This window comes from Pyricularia grisea, assembly GCF_004355905.1.
Source record: "Pyricularia grisea strain NI907 chromosome Unknown Pyricularia_grisea_NI907_Scaffold_11, whole genome shotgun sequence".
Taxonomy (NCBI): Eukaryota; Fungi; Ascomycota; class Sordariomycetes; order Magnaporthales; family Pyriculariaceae; genus Pyricularia; species Pyricularia grisea.
Genome location: NW_022156723.1, coordinates 564,836 through 580,854, shown reverse-complemented (window position 1 = coordinate 580,854; position 16,019 = coordinate 564,836). Strand labels below are relative to the sequence as shown.

The window sequence follows — 16,019 nt, the reverse complement described above, 5'->3', positions numbered from 1 at the left end:
TGAATCCAGGTTCAGCGGCAGCGTCAACGGCTGTTTGTGATTTTTTTTTGCTACAGCATCTCATTCATTGCAGGATTGTTGTTCGAATGAAGAAGACAGTGAGTTTGTGCTAGATCAAAAACCTCTGGGCTGCTTCATCCAGCGCACGGGCCATACGTAACTGGAGCAACCACCCAAAAGCTGGGGCAACACCAGTTAACTCGCCTCTTCATTCGGGATCAATCGTCTATTCCAACATCATACCGAACTACACGAAGAAGCGCAATAAGCCCATGCACCGGCCACCGAGACCTCTGAACCATCTCGTCGTTCCCACATAATATGAAAGGTCGTGATATTCTTGCTTGGCTCTCTGTCCAGCACGATACTCTCCCGCAGCCTCAGATCCGCAAACGCAAACGCACTCAGGGTCTCCAGACTCCGCCGCCAGACAGCACCAGCTCCATTGGCACGATGGATACGCCAGCAAAACGCACCGCCACGCATATCGACGAAGATCAGGAGACTCCACGGGCCTCACGGTCATACCCGGCAGGAGGATCGCTGCCCTCGACATCCTCAAGAACGAGCCAACGCAGTCGCGCGTCTCCGTCCAAAAGAAGGAGGGAGGTGGAATCTATGGAGAGGTTGTCCTTGCGCACCAGGTCCTTTTCCACGAAGAAGCCTAATGATCTCCCAGAGACTTTAAAGATTATACTCCGCGATCTCACACAGGCCAGTAAAGGGAGGCGCATCATTTCTTGGTCCCGGCGTAAGGAGATTCCCTGTACAGAGGACAGCATCGAAGATTGGCATTTCCTTCCTTGCGATTCAGAAGAAGCCGAGTCCCCATCCTTTAAAGATGTCTGTAAGATCCAAAAAAGGGCTGGTAAATATGCCGAAGCGTCTTATGACGAAGCGGCTTGGACCGCGGGGGTTGTTTTCCCCCTGCTTGAATTAGCGATACCCGATGACGAACAGCTAGTTCGGGTGCCTTGGTAATTAATTACTGCCTGCTTCCCTTCTGCCTTTTGAGGATCTTTGAGATAGAGACTAAGTTTCGGTATCCGCCGTTCATAGTACGTCGGCGAGAGTTGTTGATAGGGATTTGCTGCCTCCAGCCTACGCCAGCGGCAAGATGGTTGACATTTGCCTTGCGATCGACCCATCGTGGACCCCACAAAGCAACGAAGTTACCTCCCCTTCCACCGCCACAACAACCTCTGGCGTCGACTCCAACATCGATAACGGAGCAAGAGTCGCCGATTCCCTACGCATGATACAAAGGCATCAGCCTTTCAAGACTGTTAACCACACGGATTACCAACCTTTATCAGAATCCCCCATCGCGCTGAGTATCGAAATCAAGCGTCCGAGCGGCGATAGCGAAGAGGCCCAAAGGCAGCTGGCTGTTTGGCAATACGCACATTGGAACATGCTGCAGCTTTTGGCCTCAACCAAGATTGACGGTCGTCTCTCAACGTTGGAAGGACTATCCTTTCTTCCAGGTATTTACATTGTCGGACACAAGTGGGAATTTTCGGCAACAATTCGCAATAATACTGGGGAAGTGGTTCAGTGGATAGACTGCCCTCTGGGCAGCACAGAAACTGCTCACGGCATTTATGCCATTATTTGGGGGCTGCGTCGCATCGCCCAGTACCTTGCCCAGGTGTATTGGCCGTGGTTTCAAAAAAACATACTGCGTTTGGCAAATGGACCTGATTTATAGAATTAGCATATAATGACAGTTAATGACAAAGTTGATCATCAGCTTCGTTTCCAAGCATTGTGAATTCAGGACGAGTTCATGCGGCAAGCCCATGTCGACTCTATGCTTTACTTACCCAGTGAATCCCTTCAATGTTCACCATCACTTGTACCTGCTTATATAGACTGCTTAAGTGTACCCTTTTGAGTGCCTCTGGCCGCCTATCTGGGCAAATTCTCCAGACATGATTCTGCCTCCAGGATTTACCGCGGCACGAAGAGGGCAAGGGCCGAATCATATGACAGCAGATCATGGGCCAGCTGACCATCTTGCGCAACCAAGCGCTTATCGATTAGCGATACAACCTCCGACGCGTCACCACCGACGCGCCACAAGCTATGCCCCCAGATCCTCAATCAGTTCGACCATGTTTCGTCCGTGCACGAGGCCCACCCGGCCAATCACGCCGCTCGCCTCAATCTATTCGACTTGGAGAATGTGGGAAGCCATGAGAAAGTATAGTTTGTGCAGAGATCAGCGGAAACTAAATACCCATTGCATCCATCCCTCTAAACTAGCTATTTCATATTCTGTTTCAGTCGATTGAGAGCGATGAAGAACTTATGTTCGAGGTTTGACATCCACTGAAGTTTGTAACCGTGCCCTTTGCCAATTCCAATTCTGCCAAAACATGCTTGAGCAAAGTCTCAGCTTTCTCTATGCCTTCTCTTATCTCTAATAGGATAATTTCAAGGTTTTTCACGTCTTTCTTGCACCGACAGTCACAGCTACCGTAAAGATGGCTTAAGGACATTTCCGACATCTCATTGTCGGAACAAAGTTCATCTGGAACAACGAAGTCAACGAGACTCCCGGTGCTATCTGAGTCATCAGAACTAATCTCCTTTACTTCGTTGATCGACATGTTCGCATAGTCCATCGAACTGCGCAGAGAGTTTTCCGGATTTTGACAGCGAAAAGGAGGAATGTTTACCGAGTATACTTTAAGAAATTGAGAATTTGACGCAGTATATATTCAGGCTCCGGCTTCTCATGACAACCTTATGTCCAATTCCCATATAGAAAGTAGCATAAAATCGCCAGTAATCAGCTCTAGAGCGACTGCCAGATCCAAAAGCACAAACCAATTAGAAAAACCACGCCGCCCACATCGTAGACCATATCCAAAATTGGCTACAAAAAGCTGCTTCATACACCCCAGATTGCCAAGCAACAAGGCTCAAACTAGTTGTGAGAACTATTCACGCCATGCAGTTTGGAGCAAATCTATCTTTTGCTTTCAGTACAGACATTGAATCTTCAAAGTGTAGGAACGGCCTGATGCTACCTGAGTCTACCCAAGGTGGAGGGAGATCCGGATTTGGCGACAAAATAGTTAAGCTACAAACATACACTTTTGGCTCTGATGAACCATCAAAAGTACCTCGAAGTAGCTGCAAGTGCCTCACTTAGCTATTTAGCCGAAGATTGAAGTCATAATACTAAATAGTGCTACAGGCTTACCCTGGCCATAACAAAGAGTAGCCTAGGAAGATAAATATAAATGAGTGGAAAGGTTAAGTTCATCAGGCCGGCCAACAGGGCCACGGCTCGGCGCGGGAGCGAACCGAACGCAATAGGGACTCCGAATGGTGTCCAGGGTCGTTTCAAGATGGCGGTCCTTTGTACAACAACTCAGCTTCCATCGCCCTCCAGGAAGCCACAGCAGCTTTTCCTTCTACTCCTAGGCCAAGTCTTGTCCTGTCACTTGGGACCTGAAGTTCAAGAGCAGATGAGCCTCTTATTTCAAAGGCCCGACGACTATGGAAGAATTCATTCTTAGTTCGTCTTACAAGAGCTTTCTGGAGGCTTGGCGACTCAGATAGGGCATGGCGGCAGTTTTTAAAATGCCAAAATGCTGGCCGAAGAATCAGGTGGCGTAGTGAGACTTGCTCGCGAAACCATATTGGGCTCAAAAGCTCCAGATGATCTAGTCCGTCATGTAAAAGCAGAGTTTTTTATACACGAGCTCGATTACAACAATCAGCCAAAGCTTATTAAGGGTAAATATGAGTGCTCAGGATACCTTTCATGCCGAATGAGAGCCCATACTACCAGGCCTTCCCTATGAGCGTTCAGCAAGGGCGAAATCTTTCTGCGGATGGGAGCTACTTATTTCAGGTCCTCTTTCGTGTTTCTAGTACAGCCGAGACATTTATGGTCACGATGTACGAACATCGAAGCGGCGGCCTTGATATAAACGGCTCTCCACTTACGCTGTAAAGACTCGTAGATTCCAGCAACAACTGTAAATCGCCGGAAAATATCAGTACCAAACGGTGCACGTATTGGTAGGCAGCCCAATCGACGAAGACTATCTTTTTTGACTTCTTCTCAGTGAACTCAAATAAAATTCCAATGACTAGCAGCACATGATCCTGGATATGACAGGGCCTGAGCACTTTTCTAGCTTGTCATCACTGCTAGCATTGTTGTTTCACTTCCAAGAGCTCGACCAGGGTCGATCTCATATCTCCATGCGTCGAAAAGGGGCAGGAGAACCGAGACTCATATCCACGACACACTAGATGCACGAGCCACAAGGACTCAAAAATGTAAGACGATGCCTCGTGGCTCTACGGAGTGCGGTACGATGTTAGAAGAGAGACCTAGATAGCTGGTTAATAATGCTAGTAAGTGTCTATCCCGACCTTATGAGATGGTACGAACACAAACCGACTCCAAAAAGGACTAATAAACTCGAAGATCGAGAAGAGCAGAAGTTAAATTTTGTATGGGAAAGGGTAATCACTTCAGGGCTCTGCCCATTCTAGATTGCCCGGGCGTTCTAGGGGATATAGTCTCTATCTCTAGGACGCTCAGGCTTACTGTCAGTTCATAATTACGTTGCAGTTGCGTGTGCATTATTTATCGGTAGTCGACAAGGGGTTGGGTCCCTATAAAAGGGTCTGTCTCCGTTATACAGATCTAAAGCCTAGTTTTGTAACCTTTGCCACTCCGATCAATAGATTAGGAAACAATCGATATCCATTGCTTCGTCGGTCCGATAGCCCGTTATTGGGGGATATGGGCACCCCTATTCCTATCAACACTTACAGTCTTTCCCAAAAACCCAGCTGCTTAAAAATGACGGTCGCGCTGACACCATCGTTTACTGCTGGTAGCTGGTACTGACATTGAGTCAGTTATTTATCGTTATCTTGGCATATGGCTCCCGCTGCGGTTGGAGTCGTGACTAGCGATCACCATTGAGGCTGTGACAGGCGATGTACTAGGTCTACCAGATGATCTGGTATCCGTGTGCTTTGCTTCTACAGCAAAACCAACATTATTTCTGCTCTCTAAAATGCCCGATCAACGTAGCAAAACCCAACATTACATCTTAACAACCGTCTTCCAAATTTAGAACCTCTCAAAAGCAAACAGCCCGCAAGGCGTTGTTTGCAGCATTATCAATTATATAAATACCTATGTCGACCTATACTCTCATCTCGACTAGTTTCTGCTTCCAGAATACAAATTCACATCAGAGGCAATCTGCACAATTGTAACAGCACTGGTCTAATATAGCAAACAACTTACAAATGTCAAAAAGTATCGGGTTCTTTACCTTTGATATCGCACCTTGAACCTGGCCCTAACCCTTAAGTCGGGTCCACTTTAATCCAATGCAAACGCGACACAACAGTAGCTCGTGAACCAAAACAATGTTGCGACCGTATGAACTTGCGAGCAAAAGCGAATCGTGTTTGCTGCCTAGAATTGTCTAGCAAGAACCACGGCGGACAAATCCTCATCCTCTAGATCAGACTGCATTGTAAAGCCCAGTAACAATAGTCGCCGTTGCCGTTGAGGCCGATCTTTGTGCTGCATACCCAAAGCCATCAAGAACATCGGAAGTGCAAAACACGATTGCCATTGGCTCTGCCCTGCTGTTCCCCGTGGTCGGATTAAGGATATACTCTCGAAAGAGACCTGGAGGAAGGCTCTGGCGAGATGACTATGCAGCACTAACGAGCATGGTATTTCTTTCACTGATTACGCACAGCCATAGAATGAGGCTGATTGCACACCTAGGCTCTTTTGGTAGTATTAGCAGGCATTGACCTTTATATCGCCTAGTTAGGGTTTGGAATGCACTATTGGACAATTCTAGTTGGAAACGGACATTCGATTCTCAAGGTACACTTCTCTCTCGGCTTCTTAATCTTGATGCAGCTAATCCCCTATAGTATTTTTTACATCGGATCGATCGTCTACATAGTTCTTCAGACCATCAGCAAGATGTCTTTCTTGCTTTTCCTTGGTCAAGTCTTCCCCGGCCGACGGCTATAATGTTGGGTAAAGCTTCTATACGTTGTTCTAGCCTCTCATGGCTGCATCTATTCAGTGCTGTTTGCACTTCAATGCCTTCCGGTGGAGTCAATCTCGGACCGCCATATCAGCAGTTCGAAATGCCTGGATATCGTTGCCATAGCTTATAGCAATGGAGCGTTGAGTATACTGGAGGATATCGCTATACTGATCTTGCCTTTTCCAGAAGTCTGGTATCTAAATATGGATCGTCGACATCGCTTAGCATTACTTTTGCTGTTCAGTATTGCTTGTTGTATGAGGTTTCCCCCCGCCATTGTCACAATAACTAACTGCTTATAAGCGCGTGTGTAACTTCAATGATCCGCATGAACTTAGTGGTTCAGTATACCGTCACGCTAGATTCAACATGGGATAACGTGGACATAGTGATTTGGTCTTTTGTGGAGCAGATAACCATGGTTTTCTGCGCTAGCTTACCAACGCTCCGGCAGCTTCTGGGTCCTCTCTTAGCGAACAAAGTTAAAAGTTCGAGCTTGCCTCCAGGTGGCATAACGGTCACTAAGGAAGTGGTTATTAAGCATGAGCCAAAGGCTATTCATCAAGACACCAACACAGGTCAGGACATATGTTGGTATTAGATTACAACCGGTGCTAGAAGTATAGATTTACTGTGTAGGAGGCAAAGGCCGTGCTGGTGGCAGCCACAGCCACGATCTGTTCAATGCATGTTGCTTTCAAATTGATGCTACGAGATGCAAGAGTGGTACCGATACAGCGGGAGGGCTGTGCTGCATAGACAATCAAAAGGAAGTCGGTGAACGTCCAAGCGACGACAGCAGAAGTTGAACTCCAAGCCCAGCGATGCCCGAGAAGACCAGACATGCATGAAACATCATGACGGAGCCAGATTCCGCGTAAGAATGCAAATGGTAGTTGCGACCTGCCTGGAGAAAAGATGACAACGCTTATATGCGTCGTTACATCAGCAGAAACAGCCCCAAGAATCGTCTATGGTTGAGACAAGTCACAAGCTGCATGACATTGTTCGACGGTAAATCGTCTGCCAGCCCGGACTTGGCACTCCAGTAACAAAGGGAGAGAATGGCAACATCCCGCTTGAGAAATAGAAGGGCATCAGCAAGCAAGTCAGGAATTGCACGATCAGATATTCGTCTAATGAATCTATGCTTGGCTCTAGATCTGTAACCTGGCCTTGGCGAGAATGTTGTCTTACTCATAGTAAGTTACGCGGGCCACATCTTCTACAAACCACTAGACTCATCTTCAGGCTATTGAGAATTGGGCTGGGCTAGGTGGTTTGGTGATTGAGCAAGTGAGTGCTATCAATTCATAAGACAGGGGGCCACCGCAAGAAAAGTAGAGAAGTACGGAACAACATCATGTGGGTGCATAAAAGAATTAAGGCCTTCCAGACAGAGTTTATTGGTTATTCAATATGAGCCAGTTCAGGATTTATGCTTTTTAAATGGCCCAGATATCAATATAAACCTATCCACTGAGTCTGTAAAACTGAGGAGTGGGTACAGAAGTAGGTGCAGGTACAGGAGCAGGAGTGGAGGCGGGTGATAAGTATCCCTGCTGCTCTGTGTGGGTTTCAGAGCAAGACTTGACGCTGCAACGTCGTTTTGCTGACCTCTCGTCAACATTGGGTGGTAATCCGTGTGCTTCTTCAGGCCAAAATGAACGCCTTTTGCGGTCTTGCATTCGAGCTTCGCCAGCAGCGATCCGTGCACTGGCATTCCAAAATATGGCAAGTTCACCTGACCACTGCACCCATTGTTCCCTAGTTACGAATAAGTCATACTCCATTGCAGACAGCAAATTTATTTCCATGGCGTTAATTCTTCTGATAGGGATTTTAGAAATCGTCGCCCAGACTTTGTTACTCCAGACCCGATCTTTGATTACTGCTCAAAAGTCAATGAATTAGCATATTCTTAATTAGCCAACATTCATATCAAGCTAATACAATCCCTACCTTTGCTGCTAATGATCAGTGATATGAATAGAAGCTCATTTCTGCTTTCTCCCACATCAAGACGTTTCGCTCTGGCCCCGAGGCGATAGATGAAAAAAAGCGCCAACAAAACAACGTTCACGTCAAGTATCGCCATTGAGAGAACCTCATGGATCTTTTTTCTGAAGTCAGGCGGACAGGTCAGTTCACGAAATTGCTCCGAAAGTTGCACTGGGTTGAGTATTTCGCCGGCCTGATCAGATTCCAAACACTTGACCTTGGCCCAGAAAAGGCACAGGATCTGGAAGACAACTTATGTCAGCAAGAATTAGCTAGGTCTGAGACTGTACGATTCTTACTTGTGTTACCAAGCCCTCCAGTCTTTTCCCTCCCGTACTGCTGCATGCTGGAAAAGTCTCATTCGAGTTTGTCATACTGAGCAGGCTGTGATGAGCTGCAATTGCCGTCTTCTCGGGTATTAGCAAAATGAATCAGATGAGGGGTAGCGTTTATACGTCGGTGGGGCCAATATATTCACTGGCCTAGGTTCTTTGCCTAAAGAGAATTAATCAACTAGATGGTAAATGAAGAAACTATTTATAGTACAACGCCGAAAACAGTGACGTCTCATTTTCTTCATGAAGGAGTTTCAGTAAGCGAATAATAACGTATCATTCATAAAGCAACAAAAGGATCATACAAGACTGGCGTGTCTGGCAGCTCAGAGTGGCTTGTCACTGAATTGGCGGAATCGGCAAGGCTGCTAGACATACACGGGCAGGTTTAGACACCAGGCCGGGTACGAGCTGCCCGTGACTACCCCGCTGACGACAAAAGGCAGAGGGCGAGCTGTGAGGTCGTGGTGGTGCCTATGAGCAAACGGGCCTGAGGACCCGAGCGCGAAAATGAGCCATCATCACGGCCTCAGCATGGCCCACGGCCAGGGCAGCAAAATACATACTACGTAGTCATGACCGCCTGGTACGGCAACAAACGGCCTGTGATTCGCCGACCTGGGTGGTGGACCCAAGGGGAGGGCCTATAATTCTGTAAACCTGCCACGCACAGTGCGGCTCTTATCATCAAACCTACTGTATACATACTGCTTGTGGTCAAGCGGCGACCTCCCACCTAACGGGGTGGTGAAAACTTGGATCTAGAACTGTGGGGGATCAGGCCCCCCGTCTTAGACGTTGGAGTGGTACATGTTAGTTTTCGTCGCGTTGTTGGACGATGACATACAAGATAACGAGTACCAGAATTTTGAGGGTCCCCCAATCCCCCTGCCGCGTGTAATTCGGTCTTCCCGCCTCGACCTCGCGGGTTGACCCAACCGTGCTCGTCCCGGCAATGTTTTTGGATATCCTCTCTGGTTCGCTGTATATATCCACATCCATTCCGTATGCATCTTTTTACCATCCGTAATTATGGCCAAATGCGGCATCGCCGTGATCAGCCCGTCCGGAAACCGCACCCCTCCCACGGCTCCCGCGCTGCGTTTGTGGGGCTTGGTGGGATTCAAAAGCGGCTGTTGGAAAGACAGGAATGAAGCCTAGCTCGACCCGGCTATGGGCTCAGGGATTGACGCAGCCAAGAGGAGGGGTTGACCTACTGCGTTACATCGCCAAGTCGTGACTCGCGACTTGCGTCAATCCAAATAAGCCAAGACCGTGCTCCATAAATGGCGGTGCAATGGCGACCAGGGTTGGGACCAGGGGCAAGTGGGGGTCATCCCCACACGAGCAACCGATAGTCACGTTGGTGGAGTGCCAAGATAAGTATGTGCCTCTCTTAATTGCTTGGCATCCCTCCACTATGGGGCGATATTGCCAAATGGATCCACCATCTCTACTCTCAATGCTTGGCATATGCAGGTCCCGGCTTGTTTCTGCCAGGTTCCCATGGTCGAGTGTGGATGCCCAAGCCTGCCCAGGAAACGCTGGATATGGCTGTAGAACTCCATTAGTGGACTCTCCACAGTGTCGAGATACACCCTCGTGGAAATATCACGAACCAAGGACAGCAAGTATGTGCATCAATAATTGGCCTTGTCGGCAAAAGGGGCCTTTCACACGCCCTCTACGAGAACTCCACGAAAGACAAGGTCACCAAACGAAGGGGTGTAATATAACAACAAAGGGCGTAACCATGTGCACCAGGCAAAAGACTTGCCATGGCATTTTCAAATCGGCTTCACCTGTTCAGCCGACTTTTTTGCATCAAAATGGCTCGTCCCACCAACCCGGAGACACACGACAAGCAGCGAAAAGAGCTGGTGCGGAAGCGCGGCGGCAGTCTCATGAGAAAGGCCGAGCAACTCGGGAAGCTTGGCGAGACCTTCGTGCTGGCCGTTGTCTTTGATCCACTCTACGGCTACGAGCATTGTCCACATCCCCAAGGGCTTCGAAGAGCCGAACATCAAAAAAGTGGTATGTGAATAGGGCCACAATCTTATAAAAATGCTTCGCAAGCATCGACTAATAACAGCGATAGTACGAAATGCTGCGCGACGGTTACAGACCTTCCCGGAGAATAAGACGACGTTGTCCACATTCGTCTTCACAGCGGCCAAAACAGCTGCCAAAGCCCCAAGAACCTGTGTTGGATGAGATCACAGTCGAGGCAAGTGACGGGAGCTACTTGCAAGAGGACGACGGCGACTCCTCTGTGGAGGAAAATGGCAATCAGGAGGACAATGAGTTGCTGGCATACTCGAATGGCACATCTGAGATTGATGCTCCCCGTGAGGTGGATGACGATTTCGAAACCCTCTTTCGACAGATCCATTTCTGCAACGAACCGAAGATAGCAGATTTTCAGCCAGTTAGGACGCAGGCATCCACAGTGAAGAGGAGGATAGTAGGGATCCGCTTGAAAGATGGAAGGTTCATCCCGAAGGGGAGTCTCGACATGGGCAATAACACCTTGAGTGTGCATCGGGTAGATTAAGATAACAGAGTCACGTTTCCATCCAATGCATTCCATGATTGGCTGTAACGGTGAGACAGAACTTTGGTTGAATTCCAATCCTGAGATGAGATGTACATAGTACAATTCACAGGCTTTACAAGCCAGACTTTACCCTTGCTGCCCGATTGTTCGCTGCCCTGCCACAGTTTCTTGAGCATTATGAGTTCAAAGAACGTATCAGGGCCTATGGGTACCCAGCAAAGGTGCGCACTTTGGAATAGCAGGTCTTTTTTTCAATACTGAGACTCAGGTCAAGGTTCGCGTGGCAAAAGTACTGTGCTAAGGAGCGGTGCTTATGGCCAACCCCCGTGGTGTACCGGACCAACGGCACAAATCTCCACTTCATGTTTCAAAGCAGGGGCGGGGTGTCCCGAGAACATATTTGTAGATTTTGGACGCTTGAAGGTCAGACCCGATTACTTGATAACCCGAATTTTTCCTCGCTGTTTAGCAGGCACAGTAAGGAATCGAGTAATCTCTGAACACACAGCAAACAGGAAGACGACCACAATACTCTTCCACTTCTCATTGTCCGAAAGCATTGCAAACGTAAACTGCAGCTATTCTGCCGGCCATTCCGCAAGCCATATCTCTAGGGTTGCAAGAAACGTTTGGATTCCTGGCCGGCATAACCTTTGCAATTTTGTGCGTAACCTCCCGTGAATCTGTCGCCATGAGTGATTTGAGGCTCCGCGATGATAAGGCAAAAGCTGCAAAGACGGAAAAGAGTGATGTAGGGCTCAAAAAGCGCATGATGAAATGTCGTGTGCAAGGCAAGATGTCGAAATTCAGGCTTGATTAAAGTAAGTAGTTGTCCGTAATCTAATCTGAATAATATCGTTGCCAATTCGTTGAAAATAGAAAATAAACTGGCCGTAGCTCTCAATTTCAAGCAGAAGGAGCACGAAGAATATTAAAAATAGTGATTGGTGGGTTGCATGCTAGCCTCAAATTCTGGATGTCAGTCTGTTTTGGCTACCCGCATAACTTTCTCCAACTCCTCGAGCTTCGAATTCTGGGCTTCAATATATTAAAGGTGATAAATTGCTAGCATCATAAATCATTAGAAGGTGAACAGACCCGATTTAGTAATGACATTGTGCCCCTGATGTGGGGCTAGAGAGCAACATGAACGACAGTCGTTGGCACATTGTCCAATATAAATACTTCCTAACGTAAATTATTGGTTCCCAATTCAGCATATATCTTTGGAAGTCTCAGTGTCTTAGGCCAGAGTGTCCATGCAAAAAGCTTCGAAACCGGCTGCAACCAAAAAAGCTAGATAAGAAAGAATCGTTGAAGACGCGTATCTCGCAGTCCGCATATTGGGTAAGGAACAACGGAGAACTGGTGCTCAAGTTCGGAATGCAAAAGGCTGGCCAGGTTTTCGTCGTTGGCATGCGAGCCTGCTGCGGATGTTTGGGCTAGAGGTGGAGGTGGACATTGATTTGGGGCTGAACCTGTCCCATAAATTAACAAAGGAAAGCAGTTAACTTTCTTTTATTCACCTCCACTTTTTCCTTGATTGGAGGGGTTGTGAGTAAAGCATGGAAACTCCAGTGGAAGCCATAGTGAAGCCAAAAAAAGTGATCAAGTAATTATTAAAATGCCGTGCAATTTGCTAGGTATTTGTTTCTCTCTAGGTTCATTTGACTAATAGTTAAGTCAAGCAACTGAAAAATCTGCATACGAATCTTTCTCGCTTGTGCCAATATTCCAGTCATCCAGTTCCAGGAGTTCCGAAGCAGACAAACCTTGGACTCCAGTTCCTCACACTCATTAAACTGAAGTATAATGTTTTTCAGCAAGTCATCTAGCTTGAAATGATTTGCAGAGTAAACGATAGGACTTGAAGAATTGCTTGAGCAAACGGTTGAAGTATAAAGACTTGATGCTGGTCTTGGGGTCATGTTGTTTTATGTAGTGTCTACGTCAAATCATTTTTCCTTTTTATACTCCGAAGCAGTTTACTTATGTTCTTTTCCTGAAGCCAAGCCCATGTACAGCCTAAAAAAGCCCCTGGCGGTGTCAGTCAGCCATTTACTTGGACACGTTGAAGCAATAATTACAGTTTTTGAAGCAGGTCTAACCAAGCCCACGATTGAAGTCAACCGGCATAAGTAGACGTTATTCTTTGCTGAGAAATACAGCAGAACCCAGAGCCAGCTGCTTTCTGCTTGCTAAATACCACTTCTATCTCTTAACTGGCTTGGCCGACTTTGGTCTTTGGGCATGGCGTCTGTGACATTCAGACCCTTAGATACCAGACCCTAACCCTGACCAACGACCAATGACCCACAAAGGCGATACCTTCTATTCGCGTCGCGTCAAGCTCAGCCCACTCTGTTTATTGCAGGCCAAGATCAATAGCCTACAAATCGTCTTCAATCAAGGTCTGCAAATACAATCATGAAGTCGCCTCAATCGCCGTGACGCCAATCCCTGATAGCTAGAACACTTTGCAGCTCCTCGGACGCAGCCTTGGCCATTTTAAATGTATCCGGTTCTCTCGGGCCTCCTAACTGAGCTTTGTCGTCGGCACCGATTCCTTTAATAATCTGAACAGGAGGGGCAAGCCCGCGCCTTAGTAGTATGACGATGGCCAAGATTTTCTGTGGCTTTTTTAAGGGTGCTCTTGCACTGAGAATGTCAGGTGACATTTGATCGAGAGATGGCTTCGTACGGAAATTGTTGGATTTGTGGGCCTTGACAGAGACCTGTATGGGCAGGAGAGAAATTCCTGCATGAGGCTGCAAGTAGAATGGCTGTAGCTAACTTGCGAAAAGAAAGTATGGTGTTTGGACCACGTGCGGCCTGTTCGCAAAGAGGGCTTCTGTCAATTTTCGGGGCAATGTCGATTCTATACGTAATTATATCTATTGGTCAAAGCAACTATTTACGTCCTCAATCACAGAATCGAATTCATTTACTTATTAGGTCTAACATTTGAATGTAAATCTGGCTCCACGCATTAGAAAGTGGTGTACTACGGTGCCAGTGGCCTTGGAAAAGACAAGGACAAGACCAGGGCGGCTGTGGGAGCATGAAATGACGAGTAATTATCGCTCTCGAAGTGTCCACCGAGCACCTGGTCCCCCCCCGGTTGAGTCTCAAACTTGGTGTCGCTTGCTCTTCTCGAGCTCAGCCCCAGACTGCAGAGTCGCAACTTCCGTCCGTTCGACAGTAGGGTGTCCTGTCGCAACCGCACATTTGAGGCAATAGAATAGGTTAAACCCTATTTGATACATGCAAGCTGTTTTTGCTTCATCTGTCGAAGTGAGCTCTGTCCATTTTGCACACCGCAAGCAAGCAACTCTAACCACCATAACTGGGGCACGGCGTCCCGTCATCGATAACCTAGTAGTATTTTTTAGCAAGTAACTCCACGATCAAGTTTCGAATGATAGCGGGAGCCTACTTGTAATTTGGTACGCCTACGGACCTAGCACACCAGTCTGATAGCCACTACCGTCAGGTTAAGCAGACTCTTCAATCACCACAGATATATATGATACTTTTGCAATATGTCGCTTTATCCCTTCTATTAGACACAATGATACGCAATTTCCTACTCCGTACATCCATATATAGGTGTTACCAACCAGGTCTATTGATTGATTCTCCTGACATTTATTTATGCAAGCTTGTAGACCGCATCAGCGTCAAAGAGAGGCGTAAATGAGAGATCAGCAAATGGATATTTTGGGGAAGAAAGTTCGTCTTTCGGTCTCTCCATTCTTTTCCAGCTGCTGAGATTACAGCATGCTAAGATCTGTATGGTCAAGACTTCTGTAGCTTCCTCCGGTAACAACCAACATGAGACTCCGCTTAGGCCGGTTGTCATAGCTGAATGCAAAGGCTTGATCCAATGGAGCAGCCTGTTGCGTCGATTCTGGCGTCACAACCCGCGTTAATCATCATGCTGTTGTTTAAAAGCAGCACAGCGGGCATAGACCATTACCACCGCTACTACTCACGATCGTGTCAAGATACGCTTCAGCCAAGTGCACCGGAGCTTACGGCAACGATGGAATTGGATTATGAAACCAATGATGAAAGGCTTGATGAGGTTCGGAACTGTCTTCTAATCTTCGCTACCCTAATGAGAATCTTACTGACGAAACATTTCTGCAGAGCTTGAACTTTGCAGATGGCGAAGCAGGAGGCACACCAGAGCCGAAGGAGCTTGTATTACGGGGCCTTAATATACGCCAAGTCCCGACCTATCTCAACAGACTGGGTCTCGATGCTCGTGATATCGACAGCAGACGGATAAGTGATAATTCAGTCATTCTCATTTTTGATTCCGGGACAAGTGCACTCAGTGGGATTCAAACTTTGGTTGGGCGCGAAATTGAGGACGCAACCAAACAAGAACCATACGAGTTCCTCACAGCTGAACCTTTCTCCGAAGTGCAAGTGAGGTTTGCCGGTACGCAGGATCGAAGGTTTCAGGACCATGGGCGATTCTGGGCTCCGCGGCAGTTCGCACCTCATCATCGGGGTCGAGGTAGTGGATACAGAGGCCCAAGATATCCGAACAGGACTGGGCGTCGAAATGATTCACGCGAACTGTTTCGCTGAAAGCCGGAACTGGAGGCGAGGTCTGCCGGAATATGATGTCATAAAGGGTTAATTGGGTTGTCTGCTTGCTCTTCATTTCAAATAGCCATGGCGTTATGAGCCTCCATATTATTTTCCGACCCTCTTAACTTGTATGACATGAAACATGGCTAAATACAGTAGCAGTCTCTCTAAGCTTCAGTTCTGCTCCCATGTTGATATATATCATTAACGTACTCATTAACCGCGAAAGGGAAAGTTAATAATATTTTTAAGTCTAAATCTCAGAGTTCGGATACAACCTTTTTCGACCCGAAGTTACTCTAAAGCAGCCGCAGAACCTTTGATGTATTTCCTGTGAAGACCATGATTCAGCATCATTCTTGCAAGGCCTGCTGTCTGTCAAAAGTATGACTATTTTGTGCGTGAAATGGCTCGTTGTTTCTGATAAGCGCTTTAGTGGCGACACGCACCCGCATT

The 16,019-nt window shown here is 47.3% G+C and overlaps 6 protein-coding genes across 6 annotated transcripts; 4 read left to right on the top strand and 2 right to left on the bottom strand.

The window, feature by feature from the left end:
* Nucleotides 1-321: 321 nt before the first annotated feature.
* Nucleotides 322-2,212, top strand: PgNI_12367 (uncharacterized protein; the record flags this gene model as incomplete). Its single annotated transcript, XM_031132317.1, has 3 exons — nt 322-977; nt 1,060-1,651; nt 2,033-2,212. The coding sequence occupies 3 exons, from the start codon at nt 322-324 to the stop codon at nt 2,210-2,212; spliced, it is 1,428 nt and encodes a 475-aa protein (XP_030976222.1).
* A 1,393-nt stretch (nt 2,213-3,605) lies between these two features.
* On the top strand, nt 3,606-3,821 carry PgNI_12366 (uncharacterized protein; the record flags this gene model as incomplete). Its single annotated transcript, XM_031132316.1, has 1 exon — nt 3,606-3,821. One exon carries the CDS (start codon nt 3,606-3,608, stop codon nt 3,819-3,821), a length of 216 nt encoding a protein of 71 aa, XP_030976223.1.
* Nucleotides 3,822-6,045: 2,224 nt separating this feature from the next.
* PgNI_12365 (uncharacterized protein) lies at nt 6,046-6,666 on the top strand (the record flags this gene model as incomplete). Its single annotated transcript, XM_031132315.1, has 3 exons — nt 6,046-6,052; nt 6,078-6,320; nt 6,404-6,666. The coding sequence occupies 3 exons, from the start codon at nt 6,046-6,048 to the stop codon at nt 6,664-6,666; spliced, it is 513 nt and encodes a 170-aa protein (XP_030976273.1).
* A 744-nt stretch (nt 6,667-7,410) lies between these two features.
* PgNI_12364 (uncharacterized protein) lies at nt 7,411-8,543 on the bottom strand. The gene is made up of 3 exons (XM_031132314.1): nt 8,366-8,543; nt 8,028-8,307; nt 7,411-7,956 (listed from the first exon to the last, which is right to left on the bottom strand). Exons 1-3 carry the CDS (start codon nt 8,438-8,440, stop codon nt 7,538-7,540), a joined length of 774 nt encoding a protein of 257 aa, XP_030976274.1. The 5' UTR covers nt 8,441-8,543; the 3' UTR covers nt 7,411-7,537.
* A 1,687-nt stretch (nt 8,544-10,230) lies between these two features.
* PgNI_12363 (uncharacterized protein) lies at nt 10,231-10,955 on the top strand (the record flags this gene model as incomplete). The annotated part of the gene is made up of 2 exons (XM_031132313.1): nt 10,231-10,435; nt 10,624-10,955. 2 exons carry the CDS (start codon nt 10,231-10,233, stop codon nt 10,953-10,955), a joined length of 537 nt encoding a protein of 178 aa, XP_030976276.1.
* A 2,441-nt stretch (nt 10,956-13,396) lies between these two features.
* On the bottom strand, nt 13,397-15,636 carry PgNI_12362 (uncharacterized protein; the record flags this gene model as incomplete). Its single annotated transcript, XM_031132312.1, has 4 exons — nt 13,397-13,741; nt 14,093-14,333; nt 14,736-14,822; nt 15,371-15,636. 4 exons carry the CDS (start codon nt 15,634-15,636, stop codon nt 13,397-13,399), a joined length of 939 nt encoding a protein of 312 aa, XP_030976277.1.
* Between the last annotated feature and the right edge of the window lie 383 nt (nt 15,637-16,019).

Coding starts and splice junctions, on each gene's coding strand:
- PgNI_12364 (XM_031132314.1), bottom strand. CDS start 8,440: ATGACAAACTCGAATGAGACTTTTCCAGCATGCAGCAGTACGGGAGGG. Junction 8,308..8,365: donor TGGAGGGCTTGGTAACACAA/GTAAGAATCGTA, acceptor GTTGTCTTCCAG/ATCCTGTGCCTTTTCTGGGC. Junction 7,957..8,027: donor ACTGATCATTAGCAGCAAAG/GTAGGGATTGTA, acceptor ACTTTTGAGCAG/TAATCAAAGATCGGGTCTGG.